This window comes from Suncus etruscus, chromosome 12, assembly GCF_024139225.1.
Source record: "Suncus etruscus isolate mSunEtr1 chromosome 12, mSunEtr1.pri.cur, whole genome shotgun sequence".
Taxonomy (NCBI): domain Eukaryota; kingdom Metazoa; phylum Chordata; class Mammalia; order Eulipotyphla; family Soricidae; genus Suncus; species Suncus etruscus.
This window is the reverse complement of record NC_064859.1, coordinates 519,513-537,207: the sequence shown is the minus strand read 5'-3', so window position 1 is coordinate 537,207 and position 17,695 is coordinate 519,513. Positions and strand designations below refer to the sequence as shown.

The following is a 17,695-nucleotide window of genomic DNA, read 5'->3' as shown; positions in this document are numbered from 1 at the left end:
GTCAGTGCAGGCCGGAGGGAGGAGCCGGGAGCCCGGAGTCTCGGTTTGGGAGGCAGAGACGCGCCGCTCCCCGCTCTCCCGGCCCCCACTTCGGGCTCGGCCTTGAGGTTCCCGGGAAGCAGCGCGTCGGTGCGCTCGCCCCCGGAGACCGCATTGCGCCGCGGGCGCGGGGCGGGCTCTCCCCAGATCCGCGTCCCCTCGCGTGCGCCCGGCGGGGAGCGGGCGGAGAAGCCGCGGCGAGCGACTCCGGACCGGCAGTAAGCCGCATGGAGACGCCGGCCTGGACACTCCCCCTGGGCCCGCACCCCGCCTTCGCGCCCGCCCCCGCCGCGCCCCCGCGCCCCGTTCTCCGCGCCCGCCCGCCCGGAGCCCGACCCGGGGAGCGAGCGGCCGTGCGGACCTGCCGGCGCCCGGGACGTGTCCAGGAGACGATGCGCAGCTCCGGCAGCGTCGGGGCTCCGGCCGGGGCGACTCGCTGCCTCCAGCTGCTGCTCCTCTGCTCGGGGCTGCCCTTGTCCCTGGCGTCCTCCTTCCTGACAGGTAGGTCGGGCCGGGCATTTTCCTTGGGGGCCCCAGTACCTGAAGCCCGGAGGCAGCCGGGGAGCACCTGGGACTGGGGGTGGGTGGAGCAGCGTGGCTGGAGCGCCGGGACCCGGCGCAAAACGAAGCGGAGGCTCGTCATTGGATTGATGCATCCATCTCCTGATTTATGTCATTTATTTATTTTTGCTTTAATCTTGCTTCCTCCTTGCAAATTGAAGGCGAAGAAATTACACATCTTTTTTTTTTTCGGAGCACCCTCTTCTCGCTTTTCTTTCAGCTACCTTTCGTCCTGGGAGTGCGCTTTTTCATTTTTAAACATATATATTAAAAATATAAAGCACTCGCGGCTGCTCTCCAAGTCTGGCATGTTTTCAATAGATAATCATATGTGAAAAGGTTGCAAGAGAGTCGAGATATCATAATTAGACGTTGTCAGACAGGTGAAGCCCTCGGCTGCTGTTTCTGAAGGACAAGCTTTACTGACACCTGGCGCAAAAAAAGGAAATGTTGAGGCGGTCTCTGAAGACGGTGGGGTTGCAAAAAAAGTGAGTCCCATCTCACCCAGCGTGAGACCTCACCGTGATTCCTAGTCCTCAGTCCTGAATCTCGCCCTCACCTCTGATGACCCATTTGAATATTTTGCGCCTTTGTTGTTGCGTATGGGGAAAGGAAGCGACTTCGTGAAAAAAGATGAAATAACTGTGCTCGAGTCATTTGCGAGTAGAAAAGAGCAGCATTCTAAGAATGCAGCGTCTTGGATTTTTTTTCTTTCTTTCTGGAGGTTTGACTTGTTGCATCTGAAAGTTTAAAACTCGTTAAATATCTTTAAAATTTGCTTTATCACTGCTGAATTACCGACGTGACAATTTCACGTCTGTAAACACGCCACCGAGCTCAGTTTCAATTCAAACTTGATTTTCTCTCTTCAGGTTCAGTTGCAAAGTGTGAAAATGAAGGGGAAGTTCTCCAGATTCCTTTTATCACCGATAACCCCTGCATCATGTGTACCTGCTTGGTAAGTGGTTGCCCACTACTGTTGCTAATTCTGTCCAGGTAAATCTCTTAAATATGATCCTAGGAACAGGCCTCAAAGATTACCTTCAGTCTATAGAAAACTGTTCCCAGGAACAGTTATGCCATCACTGCAGAGGTGCTGCCCAGCTTTCTGCTTGATCCAATCATGTGGACCAACTTGGGTCTAAAGATCAGGGACAAGGAATAAAGGAAGGAGAAATGAAGGCCCCACGATGAAGGGTAAACATGAGGAAAGGGGCGATCTTGAATTTCTTTGCCTGTTATAATCTCAATCTCAAAAACAGTCCTCATCCTTCTTTGGAAGCAGGATTTAGAAAGAGTGCTGAGTTAACACTAGTGATTGCTACTAGAGTTCAAAAATAATGTATCTTGATTTATTCTAGCTCAATAGCTAACGATAAAAATCCAAAAAAATAACCATATGGGGAGATTAATTTGAAAGAACAAGAATTTCTGGGGGTCTGAAGCGATAGCACAGAGGGTAGGGAGTTTGCCTTGCATGTGGCTGATCCAGGTTCAATTCCCTGACATCCCATATGGTCCCTCAAGCCTGTTAGGAGTAATTTCTGAGTGCAGAGCTGGAGTAACCCTTGAGTATTGGTGGGGGTCACCTAAAAACAACAACAACAAAACCAAAAAAGAGTTTCTGAGTTAAATTTAAGCTTACAATATGAGCCTAAGGGTATGTTATGAATCTGCCACCTTTATTGGCCCTTGAGTGAAAACATGCCCTATTCCTTTCGGAAATCTAAAAAGACAGTTACATTTGAAGACCAAGTGAGAGATTGTTACGCAGTCAGTCTGCTGTGTGGAACTGGAAGAGTCATCTCTGTTTAGGAGAAAGCCAGGCCATCTGGATTTAAGCTACCTAGACATTCCCGACAAGAGATGAGGTCAATATTGCAAAATGATAAATGAGTGAAGGTAGATGCTTGCATTAATGATGCTTTTGAAGATGAAGGTGACTGGTAGAAGCAGAAGTTAAATTCTTTAGATGGGGAGATAGTTAAAAGGGCTGAGTTTGTTATTAGCATACGGGGGCGCAAGATCAGTTGACTGACACTTAATGGGCCTCTGAGCATTTTGGCTGGTATTCCAGGAGCCCATGCAAAAATGCATTACAAGGCGCTGGAGCTATGGCACAGTGGCAGGGCATTTGCTTTGCACACGGCTGCCCAGGACGGATCTGGGTTGGATCCCCTGCATCCCAAATGGTCCCCCAAGCCAGGAGTGATTTCTGAGCATATGGCCAGAAGTAACCCTTGAGTATCACCTGGTGTGGCCCAAAAAACAAAAAACAAAAAATCCCCAAACCCCCCCAAACCTGAAAACACAAAATCATTTGCTAGAATGATTAGTCATTCTAACCCAAGAAGAAAGTGGGGTTACTATATTTTGTATTTGAGTTACTGTGTTAATGTGTCATTAATGATTTTTAACTAGAAGAAGCAGTGAAAAAAGTTTTGTGTTTCAATTTGGAAACACTTATTTACATATGAATTGTCTATAAATGAATATTTCTTTTTTTTTTTTTTTTTTTTTACTTTTGAACTACACCCAGGGGTGTTCAGCACTTATTGCTGAGGACCACTGGGTGTTAATCCTTCCCTAGGCCAAACCAGAGGAAGGTTTACGCTCCTCTCCTTCGTCTGAGGAGGCTGAGGACATCACTCTGGGTAGACAGAGAGAGCCTCTCTGTTCAGCACAAAGCAGGAACAGACCAGTGCAGGCCCGTATCTCTAGACAAAAACAGGCCATTTGTCTAGAGATACCAAAAAGCAAGATGGTCAAGAAAGATGGTCAAGTTATTCACCTCTCTGGCAGTGCTGGAGTCACTTCGGCTTTTTTTCTTTGACTCTTTACAGAGCTGAGTTAGCTAACATTTGCTAATCACATTATACACATTATAGGAAAGGAAAATCCTGTTATTTCATTTGACCTGCAGGGAGCTTTAGTTGTGAGCTACTTTTGTGTATGTACAGTGTGAAAGTATGTAATAGTCCAAACTGTACTTTGCAGAAAGAAAATGGTCATATGTAGTTGGTCTTGGTCCAGTCTTTGGTAGAAAGGTATCAAAGGCTGGAGTAAGTTGGTGTCTTATTTCCTAACATGTGCTAAAAAAAAAAAAAAACCTCTAACCTCAACTTATGCTAAAAAAGACATGAACTGTTTCCTTGGAAGGGAATATGGCTCAGGGTCCGGAGAATGATTACAGAGTAACAGCTCGAAACCCGTAAAATCAACGACCTGGTTTAAGCGTCTGAACTGGGAAATGTTTCCAAAGTGGAGTGAGCTCATTTCTGTGGGAATTTTGAGGATGACAGCGGGCGTAGTGGCCACGGCAAACAGACCTGAATAATTTTATCCTCATTTATCCTCATCTGCAAAGACCTGAGCGTTTTGCCAGAACCAGTTGTGGTCCAAGAAAAACCTGTGCGTGAGCTGGTGATGGAGTGTGTGTGTGTGTGTGTGTGTGTGTGTGTGTGTGTGTGTGTGTGTGTGTGTGTGTTGGGGGGGGGGGGGTTTGCAGGGACACAGAAAGTTCCAGTTCCTTAATTCCAGAGAGTAGGTGGAAAGTGCGACCAAGATTCTAAAGTTTGAGGTGTTATGGGGCAGCCCTCAATTTCGTTTGGGTTTGGGTTTGGTTCCTGAGCCACACCTGCAGGGCCTCAGGGCGGTGCTCCTGGTTCTGCATTTGGAGGCCATTCCCACTGGGTTTGGAGAATCTTAGCGGGTGCTGGGGATGGAACTCAGGTTGGCTCTGTGCAAGGCAAGTGCCCTACCGGCTGCACTACTATTACTCTTCCTCTGCAGTGTTCTATTTTTACTTTAGTTTTTGGTTTGGGGCTCCAAGGGGTGCTCTTTTGCAAGTGCTCATCTGCTCTGGCAAAGAGCAGTGGGGACTTCACCCAATTTGCAAGGCAGTTTAAGGAACAGAGGGAGAGAATGTCTTCCACTCAATCCTGCTAGAATTCCTTCTCCACCAATGCCTAGGGGAGAAAAGCTTTCTGGAACCTCCAGTCCCAGATCCAGGGAATGGGCAGGGCAATTGCTGGGCTGGGGTGGGGGGGGATGGGGCTCACTTCCCCGTACCACTTGTACCTGAAAAGGGACCCACCTTCTCCCACCCTTTGCACCTTTCCTGCAGGAGCAGGCACAATTTCCAGTCCCCAAGCCCTGGAAATTTGAGAAAACTGTGGAGGCTGCCGCTCAGCAAACCAGAAGTTGGTCAGAGCTTAGTTTGGCATACATTTTGTCAGCAGAAAACATTATTCTGAGGTTTAAATTTCCTCTTTTAAATCCAGAGGTGCAATGTCGAAATGGACCCTTTGCTCATAAAAAGCAACGTAAAATTCGGTGTTAGCAGGAGGGCTCCACCTCCTTTGGGGCTGAGCAAGGGTGAGCACAGAGGAGACTTTGTCTGCCACCCTCCACTTCTCAGTCACAGAAATCCTGTGTCACCCACACAGGAGGTCTCTGGGGCAACTTCGCTCTATGACATCCTCACGTTTTGTACTGTTGGAATGAACTTGTTCGAGAATAGATATTTAGTATCTGAACAGTGTTGGGCACATGTTTGAGAAGGAGGGAGATAATTCTGTGAGGCATGTGACTGTGTGAGTACGGATGTGAGCATGTGCGTGTGGAAATTTGTGAGTACATATCTAAGCACAGGAGTGTATATGAGTGGATGCGACTCTATGTGAATGAGTGTGAGAGCAGTGCCTATGTGAGTAGGTGTAAGAATGTCTGAGTGAGTGTGCCAGTGAGTGGATTTGTGTGAATGCCTGTGATTTTATGTGAGTGTGTGAGCCAAGTGACTATATGTGAGTGCACGAATGAGCATGCAAATGAGTATATGGTTATACAAGAGAGTGCAAATGAGTTGTATGTGTGAGAGGGTGTGGTGAGTGACAGTATGAATGTGTGTGAGCGGGCATCATCATGGGTGACTATATGCAAGTGAGCATATGAGTATGAGTATATGAATGTATTAGGGTGCATATTATATGAGGGGATCTGTAAGAGACATCCAGAGACATAGTTTTTATATTGCATTTTCTTTTGTTTTGGGGCCACACCCGGCGGTGCTCAGGGGTTACTCCTGGCTGTCTGCTCAGAAATAGCTCCTGGCAGGCACGGGGGACCATATGGGACACCGGGATTCGAACCAACCACCTTTGGTCCTGGATCGGCTGCTTGCAAGGCAAACGCCGCTGTGCTATCTCTCCGGGCCCCTTATATTGCATTTTTAATGTCATATAGCCATGTGTATTCAGAGGGATGTATTTGATTATTATGTTTACACTGTTGTAACATAAAAGTTTCATATTATTTCTAAATTTTGTGCTCACAAAGAAAATTAACTTTTCTCTATTTAGAAATGATATGGCCCATTGCCTTTCCATAAAATAATGTATTCAAGAGAATATATATTATTCAAGGAAAGAAACGAACTTATGCCATTGTGCAGATAAATCCCTCAGCACTACTCTCAGGCATATTTGAGTTACTGCTTAAGCCATACCCAGTGGCCCTCTGCTGAAGGGAGATGTTATCTCCACCGAGTGTCGAGTGTCGGAATGGGAAGTGCATTGAGGAACAAGCAGTGATGGCGACTGAGCCCAGGGAAGCATGTGCCTCAGCCTTTGAAGCCCTTCCTGGATGCCCTGTTCATAGTTTTACTCTTGCCTGATGGTCCGCAATAGAGAGGCCATGCAAATACACTGTGATCACCAGGTTTCAAGAATCAGAATTGAAATGAATGAATTTGTTTCTACTGGTTATTTAAAGTACTTAAAGTACTCTAAAAATTTCAGCTAGTTATTTCACACTCTCTGAAGCTATCACAGGCTCTCTTTGAGGACAGTGATAATGCCTTTGGCTATAGTATAAATCCAAGTCCAAAGATTGAAGAGTCTTTTGGAGAGGAAGACTAGCTTTATTAAGTACCTAATATCAATCAGATCAACTCAGGTTCAAATCATTTTTGGGGGGTAGGAGGTTTAAAGTTGCTTTTGGAGGCCACACCAAGATGTAATCATTGTGCTGAGGATGGTGGGCATTGGGGACCAAATAGAGTGTGGAGGACCCAAGTCAGCTAAAGGCAAGGCAAGTACCCTAATCGCTATGTTTTTTAAGCTCCAGCGAGGTGAAAATTTTGTCTTTATCAAAAACTTGTGGTAAGCTAGTGGATTCCAAACCTCAGTTTATTCAGCTAGAGAGAGGATAGGTAGCAAAACCCAGTGCTGAGAAATAAGTGAGACAGAAGGTTAAGGTCGGGTCTGGGGCTTGGCATGTCAGGAACTCTCTGAAGTTACTCATTATTGCTATTCATGTTGCTAGAATTGTTGCTTAAATTTTTTCTGTAATTTTTTTTAGGGGGGCCACACCCAGTGGTGCTCAGGGATTACTTCTGGCTATCTGCTCAGAAATAGCTCCTGGCAGGCACAGGGGACCATATGGGATACCCGGGATTCGAATCTACCACCTTAGGTCTTAGATCGGCTGCTTGCAAGGCAAACACTGCTGTGCTATCTCTCCAGCCCCTTTTCTGTAATTTTTTGAGGGGGAGGGTTGTGGGCCACACTCAGTTGTGATCAAGGATTACTCCTGGCAGTGCTCAGGGACCAATTGTGGTGCTAGGGGTTGAACCAGGACTGGCTGTGTATAAGGCAAGTGCCTACACACTTCCTGTACTATTGCGCCGGCCTAATTTCTTACTTTCTTTCACAGAACAGGAACAAAAGATTAGGGGAAAGGAAAAAGAAAGGGAAGCTCATGGGAAGGATAATGATGATTCACTCAGCTTGAGAGAATAGAGTTATGACAGTTTCTGTTCCTTCAAGTTGAATGAAGTTGATCTGATCTGCTTTCTTATTGGTTCAGTGACCTACTGACCCCTGAATAAGTCTTTCTTGCTCTCTATTGAATGCTAAACAAGAAGAAAAAATATTTCAAACTTCTTTTTATGTAGACATGAGGCTTTGTGTATGCATGTGTGTGTGTGTGTGTGTGTGTGTGTGAGAGAGAGAGAGAGAGAGAGAGAGAGAGAGAGAGAGACAGAGACAGAGACAGAGAAGACAGAGACCTAGTATTAGAGTGAGTGTATATGTATTGTTCTGTATCTGTGGGTTCACCTTCACATACACTTTTATTAGTAGAGGATCAGGGTTGGGACTTGAGCACTGCAACTCTGGAAAAACTGCCTGATGCATCTGGCATTTTGGGGATTTTCCTGGCTCACTGTATGGAAGTCTCTCGACCCTGTTCCAGACTGAAAGAGGTTTTGGTTGCCTCTGACTCATGCGCCCCTTCCCCACTCTTGTCCCAACCTAGCCCCACTTCCCTTTTTCATTTGCACTGCCACTCTCTGGTTTGAGTGTCCATACTGGGCACTGTGAGATGAGTGTGGGATGTTGTACCACACACTAGGGTCCAGACTCCAAGCAGAAGGGTGGAAGCCAACAGAATATGCACAAAGAGCCCATTATCTGGTAAAGACTATCCATCAGTGCTTTTCTGTCTAGCTGATGGGTTAGCAAATCATGTGTGCATGAAGACGATATGAGTGATCCCACCTTTCCTGGAGCCGGGAGGTCAAGTGCTTGTGCAACTTAGCAAGATAAGCCAAGGGCTGGGGGTTAAATTTTAAGGACTTTTGCTTCCCAGTTCTAATTCTGTAGAGCCCCAGTCAAGGCACTCTGGGTAGCAGGTTATAAATTCAGTAATATTTTTCTTTCTTCCTTCCTCCACACTTCATTCCCCTTTCGTTTTATTGGTATTTGTTGTTGTTGTTTTTTGTCTTCTTATTGGTATTTTTTTAGCCATTTTTCTTTTAGTCTTTGAAATATTGTGCTCGTGGGCATCTCAAAGGGGCAGAGGCCAATAGGAGAGAGTCTGGCTACTAACCAATCTGGGAGACAGACACACACACACCAATATGTCTCAATAGAATGACAGAAAGGCACTAAATTAAATTCAAGTCCAAGTTCTAGGGAGTTGTAAATGAATGCTGAGGATGAAGTGCTGTGGACCTGGAGGAGTAGAAGCAAGACTGTCTCACTGAGGAACTGTGAGAAGAGAGTATGTATGCACGTGGAAATGGGGGTGTTTTTGGTGCCCCGATTTAAAGGACCATTAGCATAAGGAATCTTGAAGCCAGCAAAGGGCAGCCTGAGTGCAAGGATAAGGAAATCTGAACTACCCAGCTCTGGAGCTGGGTTGAGGGTATGTGTGATAGGATAGTATTGCCGAATAACCCAGGGAGATGTGTTTGACAGAAATGTGTAGGATAATCTGAAGTTGAACAACAGGCTCTACATATGTATTGTAGGTAAGTGAGAGCAAGCGGCCCAGTGTTGGGATGGGCAATGAGAATGGTATAGTGGTATTAGAACTAGCCAATGTAACTCATTCTCGGCATTTTTAAAAATATAATTTCTTTTAGATAGAAAGACCTCAAACTATATGAAGGAAGGCACACTCATTAAGATGCACTAGTCTTTTCTTTTTGGTATTTGAGGCACATTGGGCTGTACTCAGGGGTTACTCCTGGCTCTCTGCTCAGAAATTGCTTCTGGCAGTCTCAGGGGACCACATGGAATGCTGGGCTTCAAACCACCACTTGTCCTGGATTGGATGCAAGGCAAACACTCTACCTCTGTGCTATCGCTCTGGCCCCAAAATGCAATAGACTTTAAGGTCACTAGGGTTTTCTGGCTATATCTCACTGCAAAACAGAGCAAAGCATGGTAATTAAATAGGTTTACTCCACAGAGCTCACAGAATAGTAGTTTGAGCTAGTTATCTTCTCTTTTTTCACAGTGATGTCTTAACCATCTATTGTTGCCCAATGCATTTGGCAAATTTTTCTAACTGGTAGTCATTACCATAAAAGTATGTATTTGCATTGATGGTACACATTTTGTAAAATAATAAAGATCAAAAAACTTAGCTAATATGATAGTGCAGAAAGAGGCAAGAATATGGGTGGATGATAATGTGTTTAGATTTATGAGTTGTACTCACTGGATCATAAGGAGAAAAACTATATACAATCTTCAATATGTGGATATTTGTTGGTGAGTATTTTAGGAGTCACTGAGCCCCTTTCGGTAGTCAGGGGCTATTTCTGGCTCATTGTTCTAAGATTGCTCCAGAATTGTGTGCTTGAACTGGGCTGGGAATGTGAGCCTCCTGAATGCAAAGTATATATTCTATTCTCTTGAGATGTCATACCCAAATGTGTTTTTATTTTTATTTCAATAGAGACATCAGGAGCAGAACACAGAATTTGTTAATTATTTACATTGAACTAAGATTCAAAACTTTAGTAATAGAATATCTTGGAATAAAAGGTCTATTAAAATTTTAAGTAATGGCCTTATAATAATTACCAGAAAAAGGCTGGATTTAAGAGAAGTATGTGAGAGGAAAAAGGCAGAATGATACTGAGAAGTAGTCAAAGACAAGATCTTGGAAAGTACAGACCTAAAGAAATACCGGTGGTATTAAACACTTCAGAGTAAGACCAAAGATTCTAGAGGAATATCAAAGAATGAACTTTCTCATCATCTTTAATTATTTGGAAAATACAAATGGTGGTGTCTCTCTTATACCTGCTGCTCATTTTCACATGGAATTGAATTTGCCATATATAGAATGTGTAGAACCCCATCAGACAGAAATCTGAAGCTAAGATTGCTGTAGGGATTTTGAAAAGTTAGTGCAAAAGTCACCAATTTTCCAAGCTTTGATTTGAAAAGATCTTAGCAAAGTGAATAAATACCATATATTTTAAAAGGTGCCAAAACAAAATTAATTTCATGAATACAGGTAATATACTTTGGAAAATGCCTTTGGAAAGTTTCTGGAGTTAAGAGTACAGTGGACAAGGCCACACTGAAGCATATTTTATGATGAATAAGAGCAACAATATAAAAGAACCTGACTAATATAAAATCTCACCATTATAAACTTTCAAGTTTGCCTTTTAAGCTGTTAATGGTGCTTTAAAAATATTATGCTATAATTTCATGCCTGAAAAACTAAATCTTCAGGGAAAATATTTTCTTTTTTTCTATTAAAATTTTAATGTGTGATTTGTCATTGAAGTAGAGCTGTAGCTGGTGGCCCAAGTGGCTGAAATATGGGTTCAATCTCACCCAGACTACCACCTGGTTATTGTACATCACTGAGCTAGGGCACTGCCCTCCCTGAACTACACTTAGAAGTACTTTTCTACTGTGTGTGCCCTGCAGTATCATCTTAGAGTGAAAGAATAACACGGACCACTACTATCAACTCATTCATGCTAAAAATGCTGATATTTGTAAAAGTTTCTGGTGAACATTGTATATAGAATTATTGCTAGGGTAAGAAGTTCAGTAGAAGGAAGTGCAGTTGTATCATAAACCAAGTTTTGACACAGCTTTTAATGAGACAAACTGCTCCCAGTTTAGATGGCTTGATTTACTGATTTTTGGACTTTACTGTGGTACAATTAAGCATTTAGTAGAGCCTTACTTGGATTGTTTTCAACCTCTGGCTCAGTGTGTTCTATCCACTTTTCTTGAGCATTATTAGGAGGGGTGGAGGCTTCTGTAGCATCCAATTCATTCTATTGCTATAGCATCCCCATAATTAGCCATTGAGTGTGAATGCAAACATTGTTTAGACTGAATGCACTTTTGCAAATACACATTAGTAGTGAGAAACCACACAGCTAGTCTGTTTTGCTCTTTCAATACGTCAATGACTTGCATAAGTTATTTAGCATTTTATTATAAAACACGTTTTGTGTTGGATGATTTTACCCAACTGTGAGTTCATGTACATGTTCTGTGCACATTTAATGTAAGCAAGAAAAAGCAATAACATTCAGTAGATCAGGTATATTCAAAAATGTTTCTTACTTTATTTTATTTTACATTTTACCAATTGTACAGAGATTTACAATACTGGTAATTGTACTTTTCATGCATGCGTCATTCTAACACCACTCGCATCACCAGAGAGCTCCCCCAATGTCTCAAGGACCTTCCTTCTCCTCAGCCCCATGCAACCTCAGTTCTGTAGACAAAATCTCCAGTTCGAATGACTTTGACCAGTTCTTGTTATCCTTGCTATATTTATTAAGGGTGATTTTGAGGTCTGCATTCAGAGATTACTGCCAGCAGGACTAAGGGGTCCATATGGCAATGGTGAGGATCAAACTTGAGTTGGCTGCCTGCAAGGCAAGTGCAGTCCTCACTGTACTATCTCTCCAGCATGAATACTGTGATTTCTATCTCTGTGCCTTTCTTTCTTTTCTTTATTTCTGGATTTTGGGTCATACCCAGCAGCACTCAGGGGTTACTCCTGGCTCTACGCTCAGAAATCGCTCCTGGCAGGCTTGAGGGACCATATGGGATGCCAGGATTCGAACCACCGTCCTTCTGCATGCAAGGCAAATGTGTACCTCCATGCTATCTCTCCGGCCCCATGATTTTTATCTTGTGCCTTTCTAACCCTATGGCTCTGGGTATGCTGCACACTTTCTAGGTCTCAATACCTTTATCTAAATCATAACACTTGGTCAGTGCTTTGAGTTGAAATATATAAAATTCAAGCTGGAGAGATAGTACAAGCAGATAGGATACTTGCCTTGCAGGTAGCTGACTTTGGGTTCAATCCCCAGAGTCCCATCTGATCTGGGGAGTTCTACCAACAGTGATCCTGAGCACAGAGCCAGGAGTAAGTCCTGAACACTTCTGTGAGTGCCCCCAAAACAAAATGAAAATACGTAAAATACTTAAACTAAGATCTGGTAACTCCAAGATGACAACTGCTGTCATTATCTAAACGCTATGCAATAGTTGCCCCTCTGCTACTTTTCACAAGTGTCTCTGTAGAACTATTTCTTTTTTCTTTTAAAACCTATTTCATGACAACTTACTGCCAAAAAGCTAGGAAATGTGTTTTACTGGTAGTTTCCACTTGAGAAGAATGTAGAATCACAGCAGAAGGGACTGATAACTTTCTGCCCTGGTAGTTATTGAGGCCTGGTAGGACAGTAACAGGTTGCTTCTCTAGTTCCATCTTCAGTGATCCACCTTCCTGATCGTACCCATGTAAGTACAGCCCAATATTGCATCCACTAGAAGGTCAATTATACTTTGATGGAATGGTCATTGAATCAGGTGGTGGCCGGTGGGAAGCAGATGTAAATAAAATGAGCTGTTGAGGGGAACCGGTCAGCCTACAAATTTGAATCTCTTCCAATGTGGCACCCTACGCTCCCTAAGGCAGCCTTCGATGACCTGATCTGATTGAGTTGCAAGCTGTTGACCCTACAGGTTCCTATAGCTTTTTAGATTTGTTATCACACAGTCTTTCCACCCTTTCAAAGGCATGGCTTGCCTTGGGTAAGTCTGTGCTTTCAGAGAGATCTTCAAGTGGTAGATCTGCTCCCATCTTTTTCAGAAGCCCCAGAGCTTCAGCCCAAGGTTTGTAGCCAAGGGGTTGGAGTGGGGGGTCAGATTGCAGATTCTTGTTTACGGCTTGGGTTGTTAACCCTTGGAATTACTCTCCTTTCAAATGGAACTGTAGTTTCCCAGAGCTTGTCCCATAAGGTCGACCTCCTTTAGAAAACACATCCTAAATCAGCATCATATCCCCCACCTTCCAAAACTTGGAAAGGAACATACTCGTATTTGAAACTCTAGAACCATAGAAAGACAGACTTGCTTTTATTCCCAACCAAAGTGGCTCCCTCTTATGGGAGTATCTTGCTATCAAAGGATTTGGAGAGACAGTGGGAGGAGCCTAAGGCAGGCGAAGGCTCCGTGATGATCTCACTTCAGCTTTTAAGAGTCACAATAAAAACCACCACCCCAGGCCTGGAGCTGCCTTTCTCAGGGCATTTCCTCTCCCCTTCAGTAAGTCAAGCTCTGAAACCTTGACACAAGCCTTAGTGTTTATATTAGGTTTTGGACGTTAGTTCCTTTGGCTTCTGGGAGCTGACTCTGTTGAAAATTATGTTTTCTTTTAAGGACAAAGGCCTTATTGTATGTACGTGCTGTGTAGTATAATGAGTTTTCTTTCTCCTTTTTTGTCATGTTAGGTAATGGGTGGTACTAACCCAGATTTGCCAGATGAGAAGTTCAAAAGCCTGGACTCCAAATGGCAATTTCAGGGTTTCACTGAGGTAATTGGAGAGAAAATGAGGGTGAGACAAGTGGCCTCTTCCCTGACCACAGTGTCCCCCAAGAGCTCTGCTTCTCTGGCAGATGGTGGGAGAATACCTGCAGCAATGTGACAGAGTCCCTCAGAGACACTTCAAAGAGAATAACAGTGACAATCCAAATAACAGAACTAAGTCACCCCAGTTGAACCTGTAAAAGCACTCAGGACCAGATGAACTCCTGCGTTCTCAGTCACATTTGTTCTGTTTCCATGATTTTCCCTTGCTATTTAAACGGCCCTGGGAAGCTGAGCATCTTATTTCTCCATCCAGTATGCTGGACTCCTGGTCATGGCCTTGACCTTGTTAACTGTGGGTGGGTGACAGCAGGGAGCCATTTCCTGGAAAGATGGCACTGGCCTGTGGAGAAGTGCTCAAAACCATCAAGACCCAATGTTATTCTTGTTTGCTTGTTTTGGGGCCACAGTCAGTAGGCCTCAGGGATTACTCCTGGTAGTGCTCAGAGGATAATATGTGATTGAGTCAGCCATATTCAAGGCAATCATATTCAAGGCAGTCACCTTATTCACTGTGTATGTCTTCAACCTGACACATTTTTTTCAAACCAATTTCACATGTTTTTCTTCCAAGAGAACCTCTTCTTGCTGTGGACAGCAACAAGAACATTAAGGTTTCTTTATCTCTTTTTTTCTTTGCACTAAGCCATGCTTTCCAGATTTGTCCTTAGAATCACGTTTTTAGAGCACATTAGGGTTTTGCACTAGCATTATGTCTTCATTTTCAGCAGTGCACCTCAGTACCTGTGGCACAGGGCTGCAGTGTCTACTTTCCTCTTTAGCTGCTTGCTTCATCTTGTCCTTGAAGTTCCCAGGAGCTGAGAATTTATCTGGCCTGTGTGAAAGGGGTAGACTGGAACAGTTGGGGAGAAGCCTTTCTTTGCATCAAGGCCTCCAGATGAGGACAGGAATGCTGAATCAGAGCCCCCAAGAGTGACTGTCCTGGGGGGAAGCAACTGTTCTAATTGTGATGTGGCCTGTTTTCAAAGCATGTGTGAAACCAGTGCCCAAGACCCTGTGGCACCCTCTACCCCCAAGCTCATGTCTGAGTTGGTTCCATGTGTCGTTGAGAGGCCAGCAGAAACTTACTGCTCCCTTAGTCAGAATGAACCACCACACTGTTAGCACTCATCCTCTCTATAATAAATGACCAAGGCCAGAGCCCAGAGCACCTCTTCCCTATGATCTGTGCTGGCAATATATGAACCAGATAGCAGTGTCTCTGAGTGCTGGTATGTACACAACAGGAGTGATAGTAATGGGCTATTTCCTGCTTTGTGTAGACCCAAACATTGGACAAAGGCAAAGGGACCTTTGCATTAAGTACTCTGTTATACTCTATGTTGTAGGACTCCAATGAGTTTTCTATGTTGTAGACTATATTTAGTATTCTATATTGTATTATTCTATGTTAAATATTCTTTGTTGGACTATTTTATGTTGTAGTACTCTGTGTTGTAGCCAGTGCATGGGAAAGAGTTTCTGGATATGAGTGTGAGAGGAAGTTCTGATATCAGGTATGGATTCATAAAAGCTGTCACTTACCTCAGCTAGTTTTTTCATCCTCTGCACACAGGTCATTGTTTGTGTCCTAGTCGGAGAAACTCTGCCTTTAGAGGGCATTTAGGCTTGATTGGTAAGTCCCTGTGAAAGGTGCTGTAGAGTTCCAAGCTGACTGATCTTCCTCTTCAGAATTCAAGAGCTCTCCATCCATTTGCTAAGGGTGGGGGTGGGGAGGGAAGTAGCCTCACCTTGGCTGTGAGCTTGATGTGCTCAGAACTAGGGTCTGTCTGGGTTAGTTATTGGTTAGATGAATGATTGGTGGTCATTAAACTCAGCACTTATTTATTGAATGATTATGTTAATCATGGCTCAAGGCCCTGTAAGCTTCCCTTGAACCCAAAGAGATTAAATTATGTTCCACACAGTTTTGAAGTTAGACTTAGTTTTTATTACCTTCAAGTTCTTTGAACATTGATTATTTCACATGCACTGCTCAAACTCACATGTTTGAATTTTTTGTCCATAGACTGGTGGATTATATGCATGAACTTACATACACATTCACATGTGAATGCAAACATACTTGTATTTATCAAGCACAAATTGGAATAGAATAGCAACTTTTTCTTTTTTGGGGTGGATTGTTGGACCACAACCAGTGATGATCAGGGACTGCTCCTAATAGTGCTCAGAATCCAACAGGGATGAGTCTCATATAAGAGAGGCACCCTTCAGCTTTGTGATGTCTCTCTGGTTCTAGAAACTACACTGTCATTGAATATGACATAAAAATGTGGCCATGACACTGAAGCAGGACTTTTGATCATGTGAGGTTGAAACTCGGAATGATGCTGATAAGCTGCTGGCAGATTCTTAGCCCCACAGCCTTTCCCTACTGCTCTTCCTTCTTGTCTTATCTTCTCACCAAGCACAAACTCACTCTTTTTATTTTTCCTCACTTATTTGTTGGTCATTAACAAGTAAAAGTGTTAAGAATTTTCTCTAAACCTTCATCTGCCCTTGCATCAGGATCCCACCAGACCTCTTTTTGTTTTTGAGTTTTCAGTGCATGGAATCAACAAACATTCATTCTGATATCCAGGTTCAAGATCCAGATCCAGAGGTCTGAGCAGACTCGAGAAACTTTATTTTATTAGAATCTTTCTGTAAACTCTATGCAGGGACTAATTCTTGAAATATTCTCCTAAACTGAAGGAAAGGATGTGTAAACACACAAACACATACACACACATATACACAGGCACTCCAGTAAAGCAATAGTTTAGGTAAGTGGTTAGAGAGTCAGAGAGATAGTATTGGGGTAGGGAACTTGCCTTGCACATGGCCCATGTGGTCTCCTGAGGGCTCCCCCCTTCACCAAGTGTAATCTTTGAATACTGCTGGATATGGCACCTGAAAATAAAAAAATGATTAGGCACAGTTGAAATTCTTTTTTGAATTCTAATATTTTATTGACTTATCATTGGATCACAGTGTATGGCATTCAGGTTTAGCATTATTCTTCTTTATGTGTGTAATCAGCACCAAAGTCTCTGTGTTCTCCCACCTCAAGAACCCTCCTTGCATCCCTCCTTTTCCTCCTTTTCAACCCTCATAGCTTTAACTGAGTCTGGCAGGACATTTTCCTTGCCACTTTGCACTAGTCAGTCATTCATAGTCCCCACAGAAGAGAAGCTGTCTTAGAGTTTTTTTCTCATTTCATTACTGACCCTAGTTGCAATCCTCCTGTTACTGCAAGACATAATAGAAGTCATCTCACTGATGAATTATGTTATTGGGGATTTCACATGGCCATTTACAACAGTGACACTCATTGTGTTTATTTTCCCCCTATGTCTTCTTTTCTACCATGCGTTTTCTAGACATCCATTCAAAGTGAATCACTTACTCTTCAAATACTTTATGCTGGTTAATTCATCTTAGAGACCTTCCTCCTGAATGTTTTGAAATGATAATAACTATGACCTTATCTATCTCCTTCATTAGTTTCATCAGGAAAGAGATAATATCCTATTCTTCTATTCCTCAAAACATCAAGAATAGATTCTTGTACATTTTAAGGATTAATAACCGTTATTATTAGCTTGTTTCAAGGCCATACCTGGCAGTATTTAGGGACTACTACTGGATTTGTGCTGGTGGGGGGAAACCATTCAGTTCTGGGGAGTATATTCTGCCCTCCTATCATGTATCACAGGTGTTCCAATTCCTGGAACCATCTTTTGGCCCCTCAACAATGTAATTCTTAGGGATTTATTTCCTTTATGTTTGGAGGGTTTAATCCAGCCATACTCAGGGATTACTCCTGACTTCGTGCTCAGGGATCACATCTGGTGATCATTGTTAGGAG

At 43.4% G+C, this 17,695-nt stretch overlaps 1 protein-coding gene across 1 annotated transcript in view; it reads left to right on the top strand.

The window, feature by feature from the left end:
• The first annotated feature begins 430 nt into the window (after nucleotides 1–430).
• Nucleotides 431–17,695, top strand: part of BMPER (BMP binding endothelial regulator) — a 375,585-nt gene continuing 358,320 nt past the window's right edge. The window contains exons 1-2 of the mRNA XM_049784999.1: nucleotides 431–540; nucleotides 1,473–1,558. Coding sequence (XP_049640956.1) covers nucleotides 432–540; nucleotides 1,473–1,558 — 195 coding nt within the window. The 5' untranslated portion in view covers nucleotide 431. The remainder of the gene's footprint in view (nucleotides 541–1,472; nucleotides 1,559–17,695) is intronic.